Genomic DNA, 25108 nt, shown 5'->3' on the forward strand with positions numbered 1-25108 from the left:
ATTCTTTCCACTTCCTTCCCCCAAAATATTCAACTCTCCCACTACTCAATTTAAACTCAAGTTTGCCTTGTTATATTCCAGAAAGCCACGTGATGAAGGATAGAACTGGAGCCAATCTTTACACACTTATATTTGTTTGCAGAGTTACACATTACAACCCAGTTTTAGTCTGTCTCTATTTATAGGGATTCAAGTGAATCATCAGTTAATGATCACCACCTGCATACAAGTAACATACCCTTCCATCCATCATACATATCCAACTTCATATTAGAAATTCCAATTTCATAGAATAGTACAGTACAGAATCTGGAGGCCATTCAGCTGATCAAGCCTCATCAATATAATCCATCTCCACTTAAAACAAATCGTACATCAACCCTCTGCCCAACTTCCTGCCTCATAACCTGTTAGACCAATGCAAACACAACCATTCCCCAATTAACCACACTTTATATAAACATACACTATTTGATATGTCATAAAAATGCTTCTTACTCTCAATTTTTTAAAAATAACTATATTATAGCAAAAGCATCATTGAGATAGTACTCAGTCACCTCTGAAGGCAGAGTGCGTGAAATAATGAGCTATAAAGAGCTCTTTGGTGACATAATGCTCAATGTTCTAAATATTAAACCTGTAGGATAAACAAATCACAGTGATTGAGAAGTGGAGGTGGTGGAAAGGAGGAGGGAAACAGCTGTAAAGTGTAGAGGTTTTCACAATGCATAACATTAAATTCAGTTTCATTGGGCTGGATTTTACATTGTGTAAACAATGGTGGCCCGGGGGGAGCTGCCGTGATATTAAATGCGGTGGCTCACTTAAATGGCCAGGGTGGACTGTCCCAGCAATGGCAACAGCAGCCTTTGCGCAGGTGCTGATGCCATTTTTAAAGGGCTTCAAGCCCTATCATTACATTTATATTTTTAAAGGGAAATGGTTTAAAAAAATTAAATTACTTGATATTGCCCCTCTGCCACTGCCACCCCCACCCAACAAACAACCATAGATTTAATTCCTTGCCCTCCCCCACAAATACTTACCTTGTGCACCTGACTGCCCACTGCCCACCCACCCCCAAAGTTCATAAACTTTAATCTTTACCCCTTCCCACCAACCCCTACACCAATAAAATCACTCTGACCCCGCTCCCCCTCCCCTGCACTGGAAAACTTAACTGCTCCCCCCTCCCCACCAGTGTTCCGCATCAGATACCGTGACGGGTATCTGAAGGCAAGGGAATGCCGGCCACCGGCACCAATATCGCTCTGCAATGGACGGCGGGAGAGGTTAAGTAATTTATTCATTTATTTAAATAAATTTTGGTCCCGTCGCCGAGCGGCAAGGGGAGTGGGGGTGCCGCCACGAGGCCTCGCTGGCAATATCGGGCCAGGACACCCCGGCGCTGAGGCCCATGGCGGGCTTCTGCCGGAGGCATTTTCTGGCCACCCCTGCCACAACCCCCAACCTTAGGGGGGGCGCGGGGGCTGTAAAATTCAGCCCATTATGTCACTGATGTCCCCATCATAAGCTGTTGTTTCTGATTAAAGAAATAGGAAGGAAAGCTAAATAAATTGTTAAGAGTCTTTTGCACCAATTAAATTAAATCTCTGTAACTAGTTTCATTAATGTAATCCAAGTTGAAATCCACATGTAAAGGTATTACAATATATTCTTGTAATTGCATAATTATTCTGCTTAAGAAACAATTACCATTAAAAGATTTGTGCTGCAGTTCTGTCACAGGAAGTGGTAAGAACAGGAACAAAATAACAGCATAGTTCACCGGATATTGTTACAAAAAGAATAAATGCAATTTGGTTGTTGGTTCAGATGTACTTAATTGTTAGAAGCAGCCCGAATTGGGACAAATCTACAATTAATAAATTCATTATTGGTGCAAAGGTGGTTTTTCCTCTCCCTTCCCCCACCCAGCCCCTATTCAACTGGAATATTTCCTCACCATGGCTTAAGTTGACCATGGATATGAATATTACCTTGTCTACTTGTAGATTTAGAATGTGGAACTCACTACCACATGAAGTGGTTGAGAAGAATAGCATAAATGCATTTAAGGGGCCGTGAGGTAAGCACATGAAGGGAAACAGGAATAGAATGTTGATAGGGTGAGATGAAGTTAGGTGGGAGGAGGCTTGTGTGGAGCATAAACACTGGGAAAAACCAGTTGGGCTACGTGGCCTATTTCTGTGCTGTACAATTCAATGTAATTCTTTGTAAGATATAGATGTCTAACAGTGTGAGGCTAATAAAGGTGTAAATTGAAAAATTACTTTAACATTCATCACAGCACCATGGTAGATACTTATATCTGTAATATATTAAATTTGTGATGCATATCTCACATTCTTTATTTTGGCCATCAGTATTCAAAGACTCACAGTCACCCCCACAGCTGCACAATACAACCAGTAGATGGGGCCACAAGATGATCCACACAGCAACAATCAGTACTGCATGCTGAAGGAAATTCGCTGGCCCAGATATTGCAGTCAGCAGTGAAGCAATGGCACTTGCTGCAGATCATGACGAATGCTAGATCTTTGTGGGCAGCTATGACTGTGACATGGACTTCCCCTTTCTGACAGTGGTTTAAACCCGGTGCCAAGGCAAGGGGATCTTTTGGTAGGTAACAACAGTGACACCAACAAGCTGGTAAGTAGCCAATCACATTGAAGTATTTACACAGACAGCAAACCAGGAAGTTAAAAGCATTTAAAATCCTTGTTTTAATTTAATTTGTCAGATAGCGAAATAAATGCTTAGATTAAGATAGAAATTAAAGATAAACAAATTTTAAAAAATTAAAAATGGCAGATATGAAAAAAAAATTGACATTCCACAAATGTGAAATTAGCTTTCTAGAGGCAATGACAGTGTTTAGCACTGATTATGAAGTTAATATGCCATTAAAAACCCAGTTTCACTTCATTCAACAAGTGTATCAACAAGGGGACATCCAATGCGTCTGTGATAAAGGCAAACTATCCCTCCTCATCCTTCTGGACCTGTCTGCAGCCTTTGACACAGTTGATCACATTGTCCTCCTTCAATGCCTCTCTCCCGTCATCCAGCTGGGTGTGACTGCACTTGCCTGGTTCTACTGTCTATGTAATTGTAGCCAGAGAATTGCCATCAATGGCTTCTCTTCCCATTCTCGCACAGTCATCTCTGGTGTCCCCCAAGTATCTATCTTTGGCCTCCTCTTACTTCTCATCTACACGCTGCCCCTTGGTGACATCATCCGAAAACATGCCAGTTTTCACATGTATGCTGATGACACCCAGCTCCACCTCTCGACCCCTCCACTGTCTCTATGTAGTCAGACCGCTTATCTGACATTCAGTACTAGATGAGTAGAAATTTCCTCCAATAAATATTGCTAAGATTGTCTTCAGTCCCTGCCACAAACTCCACTTACTCACCACTGATTTTGTCCCTCCCCTTGGTAACTGTCTGAGCCTGAACCAGACTGGTTGCAACCTTGGTGTCATATTTGACACCAAGATGAGCTTTCAACCACATATCCGTGCGTTCACTATGACTGCATATTTCCACCTCCATAACATTGCCCATCTCCACCCTTGCCTCAGCTCTTCTGCTGCTAAAACCCTCACCCATGCTTTTATTGCCTCCAGACTTCATTATTCAAATGTATTCCTGGCCAGCCTCCCACATTATACCCTCCATAAACTTGAGGTCATCCAAAGCTCTGCTGCCTGTGTGCTAACTCACATTAAATGTCGTTCACCCAGCACACCTATACTTGCTGACCTATACTGGCCTCAATTTTAAAATTCTCATCTTTGTTTCCAAATCCCTCCATGGCCTGGCCCCTCCCTATCTCTCTAATCTGTTCCAACCCTAAATCCTCCGAGATATCTGTGCTCATCTAATTCCAGCCTCTTGAGCATCCCCGATTTTAATTGCACCACCACTAGGCTGTGCCTTCAGCTGCCAAGGCCCCAAGCTCTGGAATTTCTTCCCTAAACTCTACCTCACTTTCCTCCTTTAAGACATTCCTCAAAACCTTTGACTTGGCTTTTGGTTATCTGCCGTAATAACTCCTTAAATGGCTTGGTGTCATATTTTGTTTTATTATGCCACAGAGACCAACAGTGCAAGAGTAAAAGTTCTCATCAATTCAACTGATTTCCTACAGTTGTCGTCTTGGGATGTCTCAACAGCACATCCTCTGGAGAAGCATAGAAACACCAACAGAAACTCTGGGATTTCCATGTTATTCTTTGCATCGGAGAACTCCAGAAGCCGCTGTCAGTTTCAGTGGAGCAATGGTGGTAAATGCTGACAGGTTCGTTATCATTACCACTGTAAATTCCAGGCCATTTTGTCCTGGCGTTCCAAGGGCATGGGATTGCAACTAGCTGCGGATTACATTTAATCCTGTTAAGTTAATACTGTAACTGGTTTATCAAAGCTGTAGTGTCTTTTTAATTATTCAAACTCTCCTTCCTGTGACCAGTAGACTGACTCAAACTTTGTTTCTGCTGATATTTGCACTATGAAGATCACAAAAAAAATATGGTAAAGAGCCAGACATGAGTTCTTTCCTGGTTTGTAGAATAAAATATGATTATCCACACAAAGGAAAAAGGAGAAAGTTTATTTTTCTAGGTTAAAACATCTCAGTTGTTTTTTTCCCCATCCTCATTTTGTTTTCTTTTCAATGAACGTTAAATTTAATGTATTTAGCAAACCAAAAGCATCAACTACATACTTAAGGAAGGTTGTTTATTGTGACGTTTTTTTGGAAAATTACCATCCAAAATATTTATTTCTGGTTTTGAAAATATTACTTCCTTACAGTATTTTCAGGTTTTATGTCATGGTTTGACTAGTTTCAAACAGAAACCATCTTAGCTCATATAGTAAGATTTTTCCTAACAATATATATATCAAATACAAACCACAATCAAGGTATTCCTTAAACCCTCTTGACAGATAACAATTCCCTTGAAGTATTTAAACCCAATGCTTTTCACATTTACTTCAAACTACAAACAGCAAACAAACATATACGCATATGAGGAAAGAAAAATATAATACCCATTAAGTACAAACTGTGGGGATAGAGCTGGGGAATGGAATTGATTGGATTGTTCTACAGAGAGCTGGTATGGACTTATTGGGCTCCTTCTGCACCATTATGACTATGACTCGAAGCTGATCACTGTTTGAGTTAGATGGATAAACAAGGGCTAGGTTCAGGTATTCAGTCTATTCTAACTAAATTGAACCTAATTAAACAAAATTTAACCCAGCAACAGAAATGAACTGACATCCCCAGGATGGAAGCACATTCTCAACTGACATCTACTCTTTGTATTCTTGAAATAATTTGTCAACTTTGGCCAGGCGAAACATTTAGCAGAGGTGTTCAAGAGTTATTGGATATGCATCACTTGTCACAAGAAGAATCACCTATTTTACATGTCTCCATAGTGTATTCGCCAATTACTCTACTGACATTTGTCCAGGCTAGTGATCAGTCATAATGCCAACAGGCTAGTAAAACTAATAACTTTTTTTTAATAGAGCCAAGCAAAAGCCATCAACAAATGACAACATTGGCACCATTAATTTGCTTAATTTTAAGCTGCCACTATCTGGACTCGAAAAGTGTAGCTATACAATGCATACTTCTGGAAGTTGAATATTCGCTACATTAATATTTACTGCATTTCCCTCTTTCAAAAATTGCTCTTCTAATAAAGAAGGCAGCAATGGTAGGCATATATGCTAGAGTGGTCAGTGCTTGCTCACAGGTGTATTTGTTAAAGTGTAAAGCTCAGGTAGTCTAGGGACTCAATTGGTAAAAACATGTAGCTGAGCAATACACACCAGAAGGTCCCAGGTATGTGTCCCAGTTTGAGAAGGTTCCGCTCATCTCAGTTGGGGTGCTACAACTGTCTTGAGTGTGCCTGGGCTGGGAATGGCAAAAAAATAAATCAGCCAGTATTTGTGAACCGCATCCTGTGATGCCTGCTAGAAAGTCCCCATGTGTACACAGGGTGAGTCAGGAAAAGATCAGACTTGCTGTGATCTCTCATTGTCATTAGGAACCAAGCAGATTGATGCATGCAAAATGGTCACCTGGTAGGTAGCAATGTTTTCAGGAGACAAGGAGGAAAAAATGCGCGAACAAAAAGAGTAACTTCTATCTTCTCTCTCTTGTCCTGAAGATGTTGGCTCTTTGCTGGGGGAAAGATTTCACAGATGCCAGATACCCTCATGCTACAGCACTCAAGTAGCACTAATTCAAAGAGTAAATGGATTGATTACAAAGCATTTTCTAAGATGAGAGAATAAATAGTGCACACTTGAAAATATTATTGCCATCTTTATGGCTTCTTGCTTTGTAGTGAAGATCTCCAAATTGACCATGGGAAGCATCAACAGTTCAGCCTGACAAATCCATTGGATCTACTGATCAAGTAGAGGTCATGTCAGACTCAACTGAGTTTCCACCCTACCTGTCCAAGTTGTTAGTTTGCAGAAAGGTGGTACAGCTATAAACAACTACAGTACTTCTTTATGATGAAAGAAAAACTGCCAACTGCCAGCATTCTAATCCACAGCAAAAAGGTGTCATGCAGTTGCCGGTCATTGAATAGGGATGAGGAACCTAAAAGAGGGCAAACAAAATAGAAAATTTGCCTTGAAAAACAAGATTCAGCAAAAGTTCCTCTGATGTCTTAGGTGAGTTTATTCAACAAGTAGCTAAAACATAAAGACTAGGAAAGTCCCAGTCAGTATTAGCTGAAGTGCCTCTTCCAGAGGAGAAACTAGAATTGGTCTCAGCAGTCTTCAATGCGAGGATGGGTGGAGAACAATTGGCCAATGTTCCCATGATTGAAAAGCCTGTTTACAATCAGTGTTTAGTCTCAAATGTGAATAAGGGCCACTTGGGTAAAGGGGAGATGATGGCCTAGTGGTAATGTCACTAAACTAGTAATCCAGAGTCCCAGGCTAATGCCCTAGGGACTCTGGTTCAAATCCCTTGACAGCAGCTGATGGAATTTAAATTCAATTAATTATTAGAAATCTGGAATTGAAGGCTAGTCGCAGTAATGGTGCCAATTGTCATAAAAACCCATCTGGTTCACTAATGTCCTTTAGGGAAGGAAATCTGCCGCCCTTACTTGGTCTGGCCTACATGTAACTCCACACCCACAGCAATGTGGTTGACTCTTAACTGCCCTCTGAAATGGCCTAGCAAGCCACTCAGTTGTCAAGGGCAATTAGGGATGGGTGACAAATGTTGGCCTTGCCAGCGATGCCCACATCCCATTAAAGAATTTTTAAAAAGTAGCAGAGGGTATCTGTGAAACCTTCCCCAAAGACTCAACATCTTCAGGATAGGAAGATAGAAAATAGGCAAGGGAAAAACCAAACATATCCAACATTGTTATGGTGAAAAATCACAGATGCATTAACTAAAAGCACTTTAGGGAAAAATTTTAATCTAGTTAATTTCCAGTCCGGGAGAGACTTTACTCCCCAGATCTCATTTAAATCTCACCTGTCCACCTCCAAAACCAAACAGGTATGAAGAGGGCATAGAGCAGCTGCTGGCAGGCAACAACTAGACAAGGAATATGTTTAGGGAGGGTCTCAAAGCAAGGGGAGACAAACAGGGGAGATTGTACCTTTCCTTATGCACTCCTGCTCTTCCTGGCCTCAAAAGTTTTAGACTTACCTGAATTTGCATAAATTTAGGAGGCTGCTACCTGCATACCCTCCAAGTTAATATTGAAAATGGTCAGGCCATGATTAGATACATAACCTGGTCATTTTTAACTGCTCATCTTCCCAGATCGACCACTTTGTTTCACAGAACCCTTCAAGGTAGATGGGAGTGAACCAGTCAGGAGGAAGGAAATGCATTCAATTAAGTTCATATTTGCATCCAAAGGCAGCCTTGCATCACTATATACACACTCATCTTTTCAATATATAGACATGGCATGGCATCAGGTCAAATATGGGCAAGGAAACCACCTGATTATCACCACTTGGAAGAAGCACAGAGGGCAGCAAGGGCACAAAATGTACTCTGGGTCAATGTCCAACACCAAGAGTGGCTCAGTAACACTACTACTGACTGAGCTGGCAGCGTCCTGAAAGACATATCTGCCAGACTGGACCTATTGCAGTAAGTGAGGGTACCAACAAGAGGGAAAAACCTACTTGACCTCACCCTTAACAATATACCTATTGCAGATGCATGTTTCTATGGCAGTATTGGTAGGAGTGATCACCGCACACTCCTTGTGAAGACCAAGTCCCGTCTTCACACTAAGGACACCCTCCATCATGTGTGGCACTATCCTAATTGGGATAGATTCAGAAAAGATTTAGCGGTTCAAAACTGGGTATCCATGAGACACTGTGGGCCATCAGCAACAGCAGAATTGTCTTCAACCACAATCTGTAACCTCAAGGCCCAGCATATCCCTCACTCTACCATTACCATCAAGCCAGGGGATCAACACTGGTTCAATGAGGAGTGCAGGAGGGTATGTCAGGAGCGGCACCAGGTAGACCTAAAAATGAGATCCCAACCTGGCGAAGCTACAACACAGGACTACATGCATGCTAAATAGCGGAAGCAGCGTGCGATAGACAAAGGTAAGTGATCCCACAACCAATGGATCAGATAAAAGTTCTGTAGTCCTGACACATCCATTTGTGAATGGTGGTGGACAACTAAACAACTAACGGGAAGAGAAGGCTCTATGAACATCCCTATCCTCAATGATGGGGGAGCCCAGCACATCAGTGCAAAAAACACAGATAAAACATTTGTACCAATCTCCAGCCAGAAGTGCTGAGTGGATAATCCATCTTGGCCTCCACCTGAGGTGCCCAGTATTACAGATGCCAGTCTGCAGCCAATTCGATTCAGTCCACGTGATATCAAGAAATGGCTGAAGGCACTGGATATAGTAAAAGCTATAGGCTCTGACAACATCCTGGCTACAGTCTTGAAGACTTCTGCTCCAGAACAAGCCACAGTCCTATCCAAGCTGTTTCAGTATAGCTACAACACTGGTATCTACCAAACAATGTGGAAAATTACCCAGGTTATGTCTTGTCCACAAAAAGCAGGACAAATCCCATCCAGCCAATTACCACCCTATCAGTCTACTCTCAAGAGTATGATAGAATACTCCCCTCTTGCCTAGATGAGTGTAGGTCTGACATCAAGAAGCTGATCCAGCAAAGCAGCCACTTGATCAGCATCCCATCTACCACCTTAAACGTTCACTCCCTCCACCACCAGCACACAGTAGCAATAGTGTGCACCATAACAAGATGCACTGCAGCAACTCATCAAGCCTACTTTGGCAGCACCTTCCAAACCAATAAGTTGTGAAACTGAATTCAATCATAGTGTAATAATTTGTGAGCTGGTACTCAAAAAAATAACCAGGAAACCCAACCAGTTCCGAAGAAGGGTCACTGACCCGAAACATTAACTCTGCTTCTCTTTCCACAGATGCTGCCAGACCTGCTGAGTGGTTCCAGCATTTCTTGTTTTTATTACTAAGTTGGATGATCAGCCATGATCATAATGAATGGCACAGCAGGCTCGAAGGGTCGAATGGCCTACTCCTCCTATTTTCTATGTTTCTATGCCCCAAGAGCTATATCTAACTCCTTCTTGAAAACAAACAAACTTTTGGCCTCAACTACTTTCTGTGGTAGCGAATTCCACAGGCTCACCACTCTCTGGGTGAAGAAATTTCTCCTCATCTCAGTCCTGAAAGGTTTACCCCGTATCCTTAGACGATGACCCTTGGTTCTGGACTCCCCCACCATCGGGAACATCCTTCCAGCATCTACCCTGTCAAGTCCCGTTAGAATTTTATAGGTTTCTATGCGATCCACCTCACTCTTCTGAACTCCAGCGAATATAATCCTAACCGACTCAATCTCTCCTCATACGTCAGTCCTGCCATCCCAGGAATCAGTCTGGTAAACCTTCACTGCACTCCCTCTATAGCAAGAACATCCTTCCTCAGATAAGGAGACCAAAACTGCACACAATATTCCAGGTGTGGCCTCACCAAGGCCCTATATAATTGCAGCAAGACATCCCTGCTCCTGTACTCGAATCCTCTCGCTATGAAGGCCAACATACCATTTGCCATTTTTACCACCTGTTGCACCTGCACGCTTACCTTCAGCAACTGGTGTACGAGAACACCCAGGCCTCGTTGCATATTTCCCTCTCAGTTTATAGCCGTTCTGATAATAATCTGCCTTCCTGTTTTTGTTACCAAAGTGGATAACCTCACATTTATCCACATTATACTGCATCTGCCATGCATTTGCCCACTCACTTAATTTGTTCAAATCACCCTGAAGCCTCTCTGTATCCTCCTCACAACTCACCCTCCCACCCTGTTTTCTGTCATCTGCAAATTTGGGGATATTACCTTTAGTTCCCCCATCTAAATCATTTATATTGTGAATAGCTGGGGTCCTAGCACTGATCCCTGTGGTACCCCACTAGTCACTGCCTGCCATTTGGAAAAAGACCCATTTATTGCTACTCTTTGTTTCCTGTCTGCCAACCAATTTTCTATCCATCGCAATATACTACCCCCAATCCCATGCGCTTTAATTTTACATGCTAATCTCCTATGTGGGACTTTGTCGAAAGCCTTCTGAAAGTCCAAATAAACCACATTCACTGGCCTCCCCCTCATCAACTCTATTAGTTAAATCCTCGAAGCATTCTGGTAGATTTGGCAAGCATGATTTCCCTTTTGTGAATCCATGCTGACTCTGTCCAATTCTACCACTGTTCTCTAAGTGCTCTGCTATAAAATCTTTGATAATGGACTCTAGAATTTTCCCCACTACCGACGTCAGGCTGACTGGTCTATAATTCCCTGTTTTCTCTCTACCTCCCTTTTTAAATAGTGGGGTTAGATTAGCTACCCTCCAGTCTGTAGGAACTGTTCCAGAGTCTATAGAATCTTGGAAGATGACCACCAATGCATCCACTATTTCTAGGGACACTTCCTTAAGTACTCTGGGATGTAGATGATCAGGCCCTGGGGATTTATCAGTCTTCAATCCCATCAATTTTCCCAACAACATTTCTCTACTAATACTGATTTCCTTCAGTTCCTCTCTCTCACTAAACCCTGTGTTCCCCAACATTTCTGGTATGATATTTGTGTCCTCCTTTGCGAAGACAGAACTGAAGTATGCATTTAGTTGGTCAGCCATTTCTTTGTGCCCCATGATAAATTCCCCTGTTTCTGACTGTAAGGGACCTACATTTGTCTTCAATCTTTTTCTCTTCACATACCTATAGAAACTTTTACAGTCAGATGGACGTCGTTGGACCCAGGCCACAGGTGAGTCACGTAGGAGGGGTTTCACGAGGTGGCGGGTGTCATGCGACAGGGGGTGTAGGGAAGTAGGCATCAAGGGCAGAGGGGGGCTTTCAGTGGGCCTCCCCCTTCCCTATTCTGGGTCCCTCGATCAGGCACTGAGTGCCTTTGAACAAGGAATCTTCACCCCACCGCAAAGCCAGAAAGCAACCAAGACAAACTTGCTTGTTGTGCTCCCCATGTGGCAATAGGCCCACCCACCACTGGGCTCATACTGACAGCAGTCAGAAGAGGCCCTTATTTGGGCATTAATTGTCCACTTAAGGGCCTCAATTGGTGGCGGGGCGGGAAGGCCATTCACAGTCCTTCCCACCATGGACTCAATTGGAATGGAGGCAGGAAGGTGGCGGGGTCCCCAGATACCACCATCCCACCTGATTAAATGCTCTCCTGGCCTCCATACTTGCCACGGGGGAAGAGCATAAAATCCAGCCCATGATATTGATGACACCCAACTCTATCTCAGCACCACCTCTCTCGGCTTTTCTACTGTCTCTGATTTGTCACACTGTTTGTTTAACAATCATTACTGGACGAGCAAAAATTTCCAAATAAATACTGGCAAGTTCACAGCTTAGGGCCTCGATTTTAAGGTCAGTGCTGATCGAATAGCGCGAGCTGCCTGTTACACTCTCACACTTGTCCACAGAGTTTCAATGAGCGTCTGCACTGGGAAGCAGCGATAATTAGAAACCCAAAACAGTGCAGCATCCTCTACTGGAGATCTTGGGAACGTGTGAAAAGAACAAGCATGGGTGTCTCTTTAACCAGATTAAAAAGAATCCTTACTGCACCATGCACAGTCTGAACCAGGAAGTAAGTTAGAATATTTTAATCAATGCCATATCATGTACAGAAAGAAAGATGAGATTAAAAGAGAGATAAGACACGAGGAAAATATTTTTTAAAATCCCACCAATAATTAAAATTTGAAGGAATGAGACTCCACACTTGTACAACTTAATGTTCAGTGCCAAAGAAGTAGTTTGGTAGTAAGTAAGAGTTACCACGCTGTTATAAATGAACAAACCCTAAATTTCCTGCTGTGTTCAGTGGATATTCAGCAATCACGCAAGTATCCCAACTTCACATCCTTCCGTGTATTTTAATGCTGAGCCATTCAGCGAGGTACCTTTATGGCGCAACGATGGACAGCAACTTCCTGATTTCTGCATTTAACTGCGCATGTGTGGTTGCTGGAAGTTGCTGCCCGATTTACTCTTTAATAACTGAGTGCTGTAGCTTTACTTTTATTTTTACCATGGAATCCAAGTCCTTGTCATCAGACCCTGCCACCAACTCCATCCCTCTCCCTAGTCACTGTCTGAGGCTGAACCAAATTGTTCACAACCTTGGTGTTGCATTTGACCCCAAGATAAGCTTCAAACCACATATCCGTTCCATCACCAAGAATGACTACTTCCCCCTCCCTCACATTGCAGTCTACCCCACCTCAGCTCATCTTCTGCTGAAAACCTCATCCATACCGTCGTTACCTGTAGACTTGACTCCTCCAACATTCGCCAGGTCGGCATCCCCTCATCCACCCTCCTTAGCTTAAGCTCATTCAAAACTCAGCTGCCTGTATCCTAACTTGCACCGAGTCTCATTGACCCATCACCCTTCTACTTGCCCACCAATATTGGCTCCTGGTCCAATAATGCCTTAAATATTAAAATTCTCATCTTTGTTTTCAAATCCCTTCGTGGTCCCGCCCCTCCCTGTAACCTCCTTCAGCCCTACAACACTCAGATTTCGGCGCTCCACCAAATCTTGGGCTTGTCCGATTTCAATTGGCCCACCAGTGGCAATCATACTTTAAGCTGCTTAGGCTCCAAGTTCTGAAATTCCCCAAAACTCTCCACATCTTTACTTCTTTCTCCTCCTTTAAAAGACTCCTTAAAACATACCTCTTTGATGAAGCATTTGGTCACCAGTCCTACTATATCCTTATGTAGCTCAGTGTCAAACTTTGTTGAACAGTAATCCTATGAAGTGCCTTGGAATATTTTATTATTTAAAGGCATTTCATAAATGCAAGTTGCTGACATCATACCCTATGAAGTGGCCTAGCAAGCCACTAAGACTGTGAAAAATTTCAGTAATGGAGGAAAAAAAATCAAATGGGTCTATTAGCAATGAACCAGGCATTATATCAGGTCAAGACTTGGGCAACCCTGCCCAGTCGGCCATGCAAAGTTCTCTTCACTAATTTCTCAAGACACAATGGATTGCAGTATGACATTCATATCAACCAACATCGCAGACTCCTACATCCCATTCCAGCGTATGTCCTGTCCTATTGGCTGGATAGATGCAGGAGGGGTGGGAGCATAACGGTACACAGTCAGGTGAGATTGGGTCCAGGAGTTCTCAACATTGATTCTGGGCTTCATGAAGTTTCATGACTTCAGGTCAAAGGAGGTCAAGGAAATCTCCTGCTGATCACCACCGAACACACCCCTCAACTGATGAATCAGTACTTCTCTATATTGATCATCAATTGGAGCATGCACTAAGGCCAACAAAGGCACAGAATGTACTCTGTTTGGGGAATTTCAATGTTAAGGCAGCCAAATTCTGCCAGGCTGGAATCTGCATTAGGTGAAGGGAGAAACTTTTGCAAGTAATCCACTTTTGCTTGTCCTCATCCTCAGCAATGTACCTATTGCAGACCTTTGTCGATGATAGCATTGGTGGGAGCAACCACCGCACAGTCTTTATGAAAACAAAGTCTCATCTCCATAGTAAAGGCATTCTTCATTAGATAGAGTGACACAGCTGTCGTGCATAATTTTTTTTTTAAAAATAGGCCATATTGGCACAGACGAAGGTTGCCAGTGTGGTAACCCTTACTCTTATTAGATCATATAATCTTTAATGCTGCTTTTATATCGTTTTTTTGGCCAGATAAACTTAACTGCCACTAGTCTACTTAAAACCATTAATACCCTGTTCCAGCACCAACATGTTTAATGGTAGTGCTGTCATGACATTACCAGTAAACTGCACCTATGCACTTTATTCAAAGTGTCGCAGCCAGTCTGTGCATTGCAAAAAATGTAAGTATAACCTGTAGCTGTAAATGTAGTGAGTCACCACAGAATGCCACGTACTGTATTGAACGAAATTAAACTGTATTGCACTTTATGTAATGCCAATTTGAACAGTTATGTAATGTATTTACACAAATGTTATGAATAAAGTATATTTTTTGAAAATAATAACCTTGTAATGCAGCTGCTATACAGGAAGACCAACTGCACATGTCGGGAACACCACAGTTAGGCTGTTTTCCAAAGACTCAGGCTGTAGACTTTATATTAGCAACATAATGGATTTTTAATGCTAGTACAAGGGTTTTACATCACGACAAGCTTGACAACAATTCAGTCATCCTTACCGATGAAAATGTTGGAGGAGGAGGTGGAGCGGGTGGGGGAGGAGGAGGAGGCATCTTCTGTATTCAATGTGTATGCTGGAGAACCTTTCAAAATCCTGCAGGATAAAAAAAATTACCATTTTAGAGATCCAATTTAATATGCATCAAAGAAAACAATATAAATATATGAAACAAATATACAAGTCAATTAATGAGCTGCAATCTCCTCTGATCACTGGACAGATTCATATAGGAGGTATAATTTTCAAATTGCCACCCAGATATACAGTTGGCGTTGCCGATTGGTTGCACGTCACAGAAACAACCCGATAATTTCTCAAAAGGTTTCCAAAATAGGAGTCCAATCAGCAACACCAATACTTGCTACCCAATAGTTTTTACACTATCAATAAATGTCACCTATTCCAATATTTAATAAGTTTTAAAAAAGTTAGAATGATTTGACATTAAAGAAGAAAATCACAAGGGAGAGGTAGTACAATCAATACATTAAAAATTGAGCTCTCTCTCATCAGATAACATTGTTTTATCAATTTTTATTCCAATTCAGACCTGCTAAGTTGTGTTTATGCCCATAAAACACCATATAACAAGCTACCAATCTCAGTAGAGTGGCAGGGGTGAGGAAGCCTGGAGACAAGGTGATTTTCCAGAAGGAAAGAGATACAAATTAGAGGCAAATCAATTTGTTTAACTTCAGCATATTTCTGGTATTCACCTGGGAGCTGCTTCCAAAGGCAAGAAAATGGTGCGCCTTCAGTGTAGGAAGCAATAGTAACAAAAAAGAAAAATCATGCTCGCCTACAATTATATTTCAGTTTTAGAAAATAAAGATGGTGGAGAACTCTTCCCCAAAAAACAGAGGTATTCCTTCTCTTTTAAATACTTTATTTACCACATGCATAGAAAACTATGAAATTTTAAATTAATTATTGAAGAATTGCTTATTAAAAATACATGCACAGCAACACAGATTTTTTTTTTTAGAAATCAGAAATATAATCATTCATTGGGTCAGAACTGAGAAGACCAAATGCTTTAGAGTCTTGGATGCATCATATATTCCACCCATAGTCTCACAGAGGTCTACTGTCTGCTATGATACCTGCCTGTACAAAATAAAAATAAATCTGAAGTGCAGTAAACTGCATCATGGACTACAACTGACATTTATATTGTACCTTTAACTTAGTAACAAATCCCAAGCTGCTTCACAGTAGCATAATCAGACATAAATTGATACCAAGCCAAAGGAGGAGAGATCAATACAGGCGACCAAACGCTTGATCAAAGTGGTAGGTTTTACAAGCATCTTCAAGGAGGCAAGAGAGGTGAAGAGGTTTATGGAGGGAATTCCAGGGTTTAGGGCCTAGATAGCTGAAAGTGCACTCGCTAATGGTGAGCAAAAGCAAGTTTGGGATTCACAAGAGGCCAGAGTTGGAGGAATGCCGTTTTCTAGGAGGGTTGCAGGAGGTTACAGAGATAGGGAGGGGCGAGGCCATGAAAGAATTTGAACACATGGATAAGAACTTTAAAATTGAGGCATTGGGAGACCAGGAGCTTGCTGCCAGTTAGGATAGCGACAGCAGAGTTTTGGTATTGTAACTACATAAATGTAAAAGCTGGAGTTTAAAGGATGTAATAGCTCTTGTGTTTACAGCATTGATGACCTCCTCACCCACTGTTCTGGCCATTAAGATGCCACTGATCCCTCCCTCCGAATGTTACCATATTGTAACATATTCCAATCTAAGTGGCACATAAAATATATACACTTCTCTCAGTACTCTGATGCTAGAAATGTCCCTGTAGGAACTGAAGATATTTGGAGTTACATGATGTCACATATTCTTACATCACTTATTCTACTGTCAGTTATGTTACATAAGAACATAAGTAACAGGAGCAGGAGTAGGCCATTTGCCCCCTCGAGCCTGCCCCGTCATTCAATAAGATCATGGCTGATCTGCCCCAGACCTCAACTCCTATTTTGTTCCAGCTCCTCATAGCCCTCAACTCCCCGATATTTCAAAACTCTATCTATCTACCTCCTCTTTCAATACTTTGTGATCTAACCTCCACAACTCTCTGGGGTAGAGAATTCCATACATTCACTACCCTCTACAAGAAGAAATTCCTTTGCATCTCAGTTTTAAATGAGTGTCCCCTTATTCTGTAACTATGTCCCCTAGTTTGAGATTCCCCCACTAGTGGAAACATCTTCTCAACATCTACCCTGTCAAGTCGCCTCAGAATCATGTACGTTTCAATAAGATCACCCCTCATTCTTCTAAACTCTAATGAATAAAGGCCTAACCTGTTTAGCTGTTCTTGATAAGTCAACCCCTTCACCCCAGGGATCAGCCTAGTGAATCTCTTTTGAACTGCGTCCAATGCCAGTATATCCTTTCTTAAATACGGGGACCAAAACTGTACACGGTACCCCAGGTGCAGCCTCACCAACACCCTGTATAGTTGTAACAAGATTTCCCTATTTTTAAACTCCAACTCCCTAGCAAGAAAGGTCAAAATTCCATTTGCCTTCTTAATTACTCACTGCACCTGCATGCTAACCTTTTGTGTTTCATGCCCAAGAACACCCAGATCCCTCTGTGCTGCACCTTTTTGGAGTCTCTCTATTTAAATAATAGTCTGCCTTTTGATTCTTACTACCAAAGTGCATGACCTCACACTTTCCTACATTAAACTCCATCTGCCAAGTTTTTTTCCACTCACTCAACCCTATCTATATCCTCTTGCAGATTCCTTATGTCCTCATCACAACATGCCCTCCCACCTATTTTTGCATCATCAGCAAATTTAGATATATTACACTCTGTCCCCTCCTCCAAGTCATTAATATAGATAGTAAATAATTGAGACCCTAGGACTGATCCTTGTGGCACTCCACTAATTACGTCTTGAAAAAGACCCATTAATCCCGACTCGGTCTTCTGTGAGTTAACCAATCCTCAATTCATGCTAATACATTACCCCCAATATCGTGAGCTCCTATCTTGTGCAATAATCTTATTTGGCACCTTACCAAATGCTTTCTGGAAATCCAAATGCACCACAACTACCGGTTCCTCTTTATCAACCCTGCTTGTTATATCCTTTAAGAACTCCAGCAAATTTGTCAAACATGATTTCCCTTTCACAAAACCATGTTGACTCTGTTTGATTGCATTAAGCTGTTCTAAATGTCCTGCTATTTCTTCCTTAATTAGAGACTCTAGCATTTTCCCAACGACCGATGTTAGGCTGACTGGCCGATAGTTTCCTGCTTTTCGTCTCCCTCCCTTCAGGGGCATCACATTAGCAGTTTTCCAATCCACTAGGACTCTCCCAGTAAAGCACTGCAATGCCCTGTTGGATGGCCTTATATGTGAGTTAAAGGCCCGCAAAGGAAACCCGACTAAGCCCGAATGCCGGACCCTGAAGTGCGACCTGACCCGAACCCGACACATGTCGTCGGGTCCCGTCGGGGTCGGGTCAGGTAGCAGGCCTTTAGCCATGTACTGATGTACAGGCCTGCTACCCGACCTGACCCCGATGGGATCTAACGACATGTGCCAGATTTGGGTCGGGTCACACTTCCGACATTCGGGCTCGGTCGGGTTTCCTTTGCAGACCTTTACCTCCCGGAATCCAGTGAGTTCTGGAATATTTCAACCAATGCCTCCACTATCTCTGCAGCCACTTCCTTTAAAATATAGGTTTTCACACAACAATTTCTTTTTGAAAAGTTACATTCTTATATAAGCTACACAGACATATATAGACTATATATGTACTGGGCAGTGAATTTAAGGAAATGATTCAATTAGTAGTTGCAGTGACATTCTTAACCAAAAAATAAATGAAAAATAGTTTGAAGATCACTGGTCTCATTTAGTTTTTTTCTTACTTGTGATGTCTGATCTACATTTAATACTCAATTTCATGAAAGGTACTAATGCTTTATTGCCTTGAGCTTCATAAAAGTCAGAGGAGAAATACACACGATGCTGCGGTCTGAGACATGTCCTACCTTTTAATAGTATTTACAAACTTGTTTCGCAGTCCAATATTGTAAAAAGTGACAAATCAATTTTGCTGTACATATTGTCAAGGTAAAGTGGTTACAAAACATTGACACTTTAATGGAGTATGCCAGCTGTAGATCAATATTGCATTGCACTTAACCTCACTGTCCAGCTTGACCTGAAGTTTTAACAGAATACAGTTCAAATTCCTAGGCTTCAATATAACCATCATCTTTTGTGTCACAACATTCAATCTGATTTGTCAACAGTTTACTTTTTCTTCTACTCCCGCCATTTTCAATCAGTTTCAGCATTATTTACATAGCATTAACATTAAGAGTTTTATGAACTATTTTTCATTTGCCATTTCCAGCTGGTTCTATCATGTGTATGTCCAAAGTTATTAAAATTTAAAACTGCACAGGGACTTTATAAGCACTCTGGATAATATAAAAATGAATTTGAATATTTTGCTTGTTCACTATATACTGAGTTCAGACAGACTACCTGGATGTTATGTTTTGATACATTAAATTGATAGCTGACATTGCTTTGATTGTTTTTAAACCATATTTTTTATATATATATATATATAATATATATATTATACACACACACACATCAATATATATATATTATACACACACACAGCATATACACATATTATACACATACACGGCACAGTGGCACAGTGGTTAGCACCGCAGCCTCACAGCTCAAGCGACCCTGGTTCAATTCTGGGTACTGCCTGTGCGGAGTTTGCAGGTTCTCCCTGTGACCGCGTGGGTTTTCTCCGGGTGCTCCGGTTTCCTCCCACAGCCAAAAGACTTGCAGGTTGATAGGTAATTTGGCCATTATAAATTGGCCCTAGTATAGGTAGGTGATGGGGGAACTGAGGGAAGGTGGGGATGTGAGAGGGTAATGGGATTAATGTAGGATTAGTATAAATGGGTGGTTGATGGTCGGCACAGACTCGGTGGGCCGAAGGGCCTGTTTCAGTGCTATATCTCTAAATAATAATTAAATAAATAACATCAGCTGTGCTGTAAACAAGTACTCTTGCATTTTTGGTGCACAGCATGAAGTTTCAAAGGGTTGTCCCAAAGGGTGTAAGGTGCACGTCTGCAATCTTTTACAATATGTTTCCAGCATGTCTTAAAATATTATGTATTCTTTCAAAATACTACTTTTGTCTACCATTAAGTGCTGCACGGTTTCATCTGATTATTTCTTCTTTTGGGTTGCCAGAACAGCTTAGCACAAGAATTATGGATGAATGAAAAAGCACTGTTACCAGCCCCACTCATGGTATTTGCTCCCTTTCTTAAGGATGATTTAATAGGAGAAAGGATGTACACAAGAACTCCAAGTCTGTTCAGTAGCAAAAGGATTTCAGTAAGGGTAATCAAGCAGTAAAACAATATGGGTGCAGCTATAAAACAGCAAGATTCTGCTGGGAGTTGTCTTCAGACAATAGTGATGAATGGGGACGATGGATAAATATGGACAACAGGAAAGCACGTAGCAAAAAGAATGTGGTTAAAATGGGAGATTTCACAGAATGGAAGAAGCAGGAGTAGCCCAAGTAAAGACAACAAATGTCAAGAATGCATTTGAGTGTTTCCTGGAACAATGTTTTTTGGAAGAAACAAGGGAACAGGCCATAATAGATTTAATGTTGACTAACAAAATAGAATTAGCGAACAATCTAACAATAAGGGGACATCTAGCAAATAGTGACCATAAGCAGTTTGAGAGGGAGAAGGGAAAGCCACAAACCAAGGTTTTAAATTTAAGCAAGGCAAATTTTGAAGGAACAAAAAATAAGTTGATCACAGTAAACTGGGCTGAACCCTTCACCTACAAACAGTAGGAAATATTCAAATAAACATTTGGTGCAATACAAAACCACTACATAGCCTTAAAGGCAAATGCCCTACTTGTGTAGTTAAGCAACCAGGGTCAACAAATGAGATAAGTGGCAGTATTGAGCTGAAAGAAAAGGCTTATAAAAATGCAAGGACAAAATAGAAATATTGCAGACTGGGGAAAGCTAGAAAAAGCAACAATGAGATACAAAGAAAGTAATGAGGTACAAAACGGAAATATGAACAACACATGCAAGGGATATCAAGTTTATCAATAAATTCATAGAAAAAGAATGGCAAGGAGGAATGTGGACCCATAAAAGACAGATGCAGGTGATACTATAACTATCTATAAAGCAATGGTAGACTACACAAATGAGAACTTTACATCCGTTTTCACAGTGAGGACAATATACCAGAGGTACAAGCAAACCTAAAAATAAGTTAGGGCAAGGAACTCACTCGATTCAATAAAAGTAAACTAATTGCATTGGGGAAATAATAGGACTTAAGATATACAAATCTCCAGAACCTGATGGTTTCCACTCCAAGGTATTAAAATAAATAGGTAAGAAAATTGCAGGTGTGCTGTTCATTGGAAAATTGCAAATGTCACACCACTATTAAAAGGAAGGAAGGAGGGAGAGATGTTACTTTACCAGTTATGGGAAATTACTGGAATCTATCAAGAACAGATTTTTCAAGCAGTTGAACAAGTATGAGGTCGATAAGGTGGTTAGGAAGGCATATGGAATCCTTTCCATTATTAGCTGAGGTATAGAATACAAGAGCAGGGAGGTTATGCAGAAACTGTATAAATCAGTGGTTAGGCCACAACTTGAGTAATGTGTGCAGTTCTGGTCACCTCATTACACAAAGGATGTAATTGCACTATAGAGGGTAGAGAGGAGATTTACGAGGATTTTTTTTTTTTTATTTGTTCATGTGATGTGGGCATCGCTAGCTAGGCCTGCATTTATTGCTCATCCCTAATTGCCCTTGAGAAGGTGGTGGTGAGCTGCTTTCCTGAACTGCTGCAGTCTTTGGAGTGTAGGTACAACAATAGTGCTGTCATGTAGGGAGTTCCAGGATTTAGATGCAGCAGCAGCAGCGAAGGAACAGCAATAGAATTCCAAGTCAGCATGATGATTTCCAGACTGGAAAATTGCAGCTATAAGGAAAGATTGGATAGGCTGGGGTTGTTCTCCTTGGAACAGAGGAGGCTGAGGGGAGATTTGATTGAGATGTACAAAATTGTGAGGGGCCTGGATAGAGTGGATGAGAGGGGCCGATTTACCAGTAACTAAGAGGCATAGATTTAAAGTGATTGGTATAAAGATTAGAGGGGAGATGAAGTTTTTTCACCCAGAGGTGGTGGGGATCTGGAAATACCTGCCTGAAAGTGGAGTAAAGACAGAAACCCTCAACTCATTTAAAAGGTTTGTGGATATGCACCACAAGTGCCATAACCAGCAGGGCTACAGACCAGATGCTGGAAGTGGAATTAGGCTGGGTGGCTCGTTTTTAGGCTGCCTCCTTCTGTGCCACAAACTTTCTACATTTGTGTTTCTATGCGCTGATCAAAGTCAGCATGGGAGTGAGCGTATGTTATGTCTGACAATTCCACTGAAATTTTTGAGATCACTAACAAAGTGGATAAAGGAGTGTCTACGGATGTTGCCTATATCAACTTTGTGAATGCATTTGACAAGGCTCTGTACAAGAGATTATTAGCAAATATAAAAGCATTAGAATTGCAGGTAACCTTTGTGATGTGGGTTTCTAATTGGTTAGAAGGTAGGTGACAGAGAGTAGGGTTAAAGGGATTGGACTCTGATTGGCAGGATGTGACAAATGGTATTCTCAAAAGGAATAGAGAGTTGTATATTCAAGTTTTGCAAATTACACCAATGTAGGAAGCACAGTGGAGTTGTGTAGATGAGAGCAGGAGTTATAATGACAGACAAAATTGAGTGAGTGGGAGAAACTGGCAGATGGAGTTCAACGTGGGGAAATGTAAGGCCATCCTCTTTGAACCCAAGGAAGACAAATCAGAATATTTTCTTAATGGTGTAAAGCTAGGAACTGGAGCAGCAAAGGAATTCGGGTGTTCAGATATGCAAATCACTAAAAGCTAGTGCACAGGTACAAAAAGGGCTAATGGAATGTTGGCTTTTATCTCAACTGAGATGGAATACAACGGAGAGGAAGTTATGCTTCAGCTGTATAAAGCCTTGGTCAGACCCTATCTGAAATACTGCATTCAGTTTTGGGTATAGCACCTCAGGAAGCATATATTAGCCCTGGAGGGGTATAATGCTGATTTACCAAAATGGTACTGGGGCTAAAAAGGTTCAGTTATGAGGACCGGGTTGCATATTCTTGGCTGGTATTCTCCAGGTGTCAGAAGAATGATCTAAATGAGGTGTTTAAGATGATGAAGGGATTTTAAACATACGAATTAGGAGCAGGAGTAGGCCACTCGGCCCCTTGAGCCTGCTCCCCCATTCAATAAGTTCATGGCTGAACTGATTACTCCACATTTCCACCTACCCCCGATAACCTTCCACCACCCCCCCTTGCTTATCAAGAATCTATCTACCTCTGACTTAAAAATATTCAAAGATTGTGCTTCCATTGCCTTTTGAGGAAGAGAATTCCAAAGATTCACAACCCTCTGAGAAATAAATTCTCCTCATCTCGGTCTTAAATGGGCGACCCCTTATTTTTAAACAGTGACCCCTAGTTCAAGATTCTCCCACAAGGGGAAACACCCTTTCCACATCCACCCAGTCAAGATGCCTCAGGATCTTATATGTTTCAATCAAGTCGCCTCTTACTCTTCTAAATTCCAGTGGATACAAGCCTAGCCTGTCCAATCTTTCCTAGTAAGACAGGCCACCTATTCCAGATAAAAGTCTAGTATACCTTCTTTGCACTGCCTTCAACGCATTTACATCCTTCCTTAAATAAGGAGACCAGTACTGTACACAGTACTCCAGATGTGGTCTCACCAATTCTCTGTATAGCTGAAGCATAACCTCCCTACTATTGTATTCAATTCCCCTCGTGATAAACGATAACATTCTATTAACTTTCCTAATTATGTGCTGTACCTGCATACATTTTGCAATTCATGCACTAGGACACCCAGATCCCTCTGCATCTCACAGCTCTGCAATCTCTCACCATTTAGATAATATGCTTCTTTTTCATTCTTCCTGCCAAAGTGGACAATTTCCCACATTATACTCCATTTGCCAGGTCTTTGCCCACTCATGCAACCTATGTACCTTTGTAGCCTCCTGTCCTCTTCACAAGTTACTTTCCTACCTATCTTTGTGTCATCAGCAAATTTAGCAACCATACCTTTGGTCCCTTCATCTAAGTCATTTATATAAATTGTATAAGGTTGAGGCCCCAGCACAGATCCCTGTGGCACACCATTCATTACATCTTGCCAATCAGAAAATGACCCATTTGTGCCTACTCTCTGTTTTCTGTTAGCTAACCAATCTTCTATCTATGCCAATATGTTACCCCGTATACCATGAGCTTTTATTTTCTGCAACAACCTTTGATGTGGCACCTTATCAAATGCCTTCTGGAAATCTAAGTGATAAAGGGATTTGCTAAGGTATATTGTGTTGTGTGATTGCCTTAAAGAGTAATGTACCTTTAAGATCTTAGTATGCTTATGAGCTAAGTACCAGGATGTGGTCATGTGACTACATACCCGTCTCAGTCTGTAACTAACACTGAGAGGCAGCTTCTGTAAATAGTTAGCTCCGTTCTCTGTATGTAAATAAACCTGTTTGAGATCTTCAATCAACTGAACTCCACGCATCTCATTTATGTTGCATGAGACAACATAAAAAGCTTCTCATTACATGGTGGCAGCGGTGGGATGAGGAGGCAGAGGAGGAAAGAGTTGAAGTACTCTTTGTGAGATCTTCACGGTGAGGTGCCGGAGCTTTCCAAGAATGACAAAGCCTCAAAAGTGGTCATTTTGTGAAAAGCAACAGAGTATGCTAGCAGGCTGAAGGCAGAGCAACAGAAACTGAATGCAGAGGGAAAAACTTCAGAAACAACAGCAACAGATGAGACGCGAATTACAGATTAAACAAAACTATTTCTTCTGCTGGAGGTGGGGGGGGGGGGGGGAGGGGAGTCCAGAAGAATATTAGTATATGAGAGCAAGCCCATTCAGAGACTAAATCAGGTAGCACATTTTCCACCCAAACAGCAGTGGAAATCTGGAACTCCCCAAAATGGATATGGATGCTGGAACAGTTCAAATTTTCAAGACTGAGTGTGATAGATTTTTGTAATGCAAGTATGTCAAGGGAT

At 41.5% G+C, this 25108-nt stretch overlaps 1 protein-coding gene across 4 annotated transcripts in view; it reads right to left on the minus strand.

Annotated features, from left to right (window-relative positions):
• LOC137372074 (WAS/WASL-interacting protein family member 1-like) overlaps positions 1–25108 on the minus strand; it is a 127360-nt gene that overhangs the window by 16174 nt on the left and 86078 nt on the right. For all 4 annotated transcript variants that reach the window (XM_068035446.1, XM_068035447.1, XM_068035445.1 and 1 more), the window contains exon 2: positions 14863–14957. In XM_068035446.1, the coding sequence (XP_067891547.1) occupies positions 14863–14916 (54 nt within the window). In that variant the 5' untranslated portion in view covers positions 14917–14957. The remainder of the gene's footprint in view (positions 1–14862; positions 14958–25108) is intronic.

This window comes from Heterodontus francisci, chromosome 7 (genome assembly GCF_036365525.1).
Source record: "Heterodontus francisci isolate sHetFra1 chromosome 7, sHetFra1.hap1, whole genome shotgun sequence".
In the NCBI taxonomy this organism is placed as follows: Eukaryota; Metazoa; Chordata; class Chondrichthyes; order Heterodontiformes; family Heterodontidae; genus Heterodontus; species Heterodontus francisci.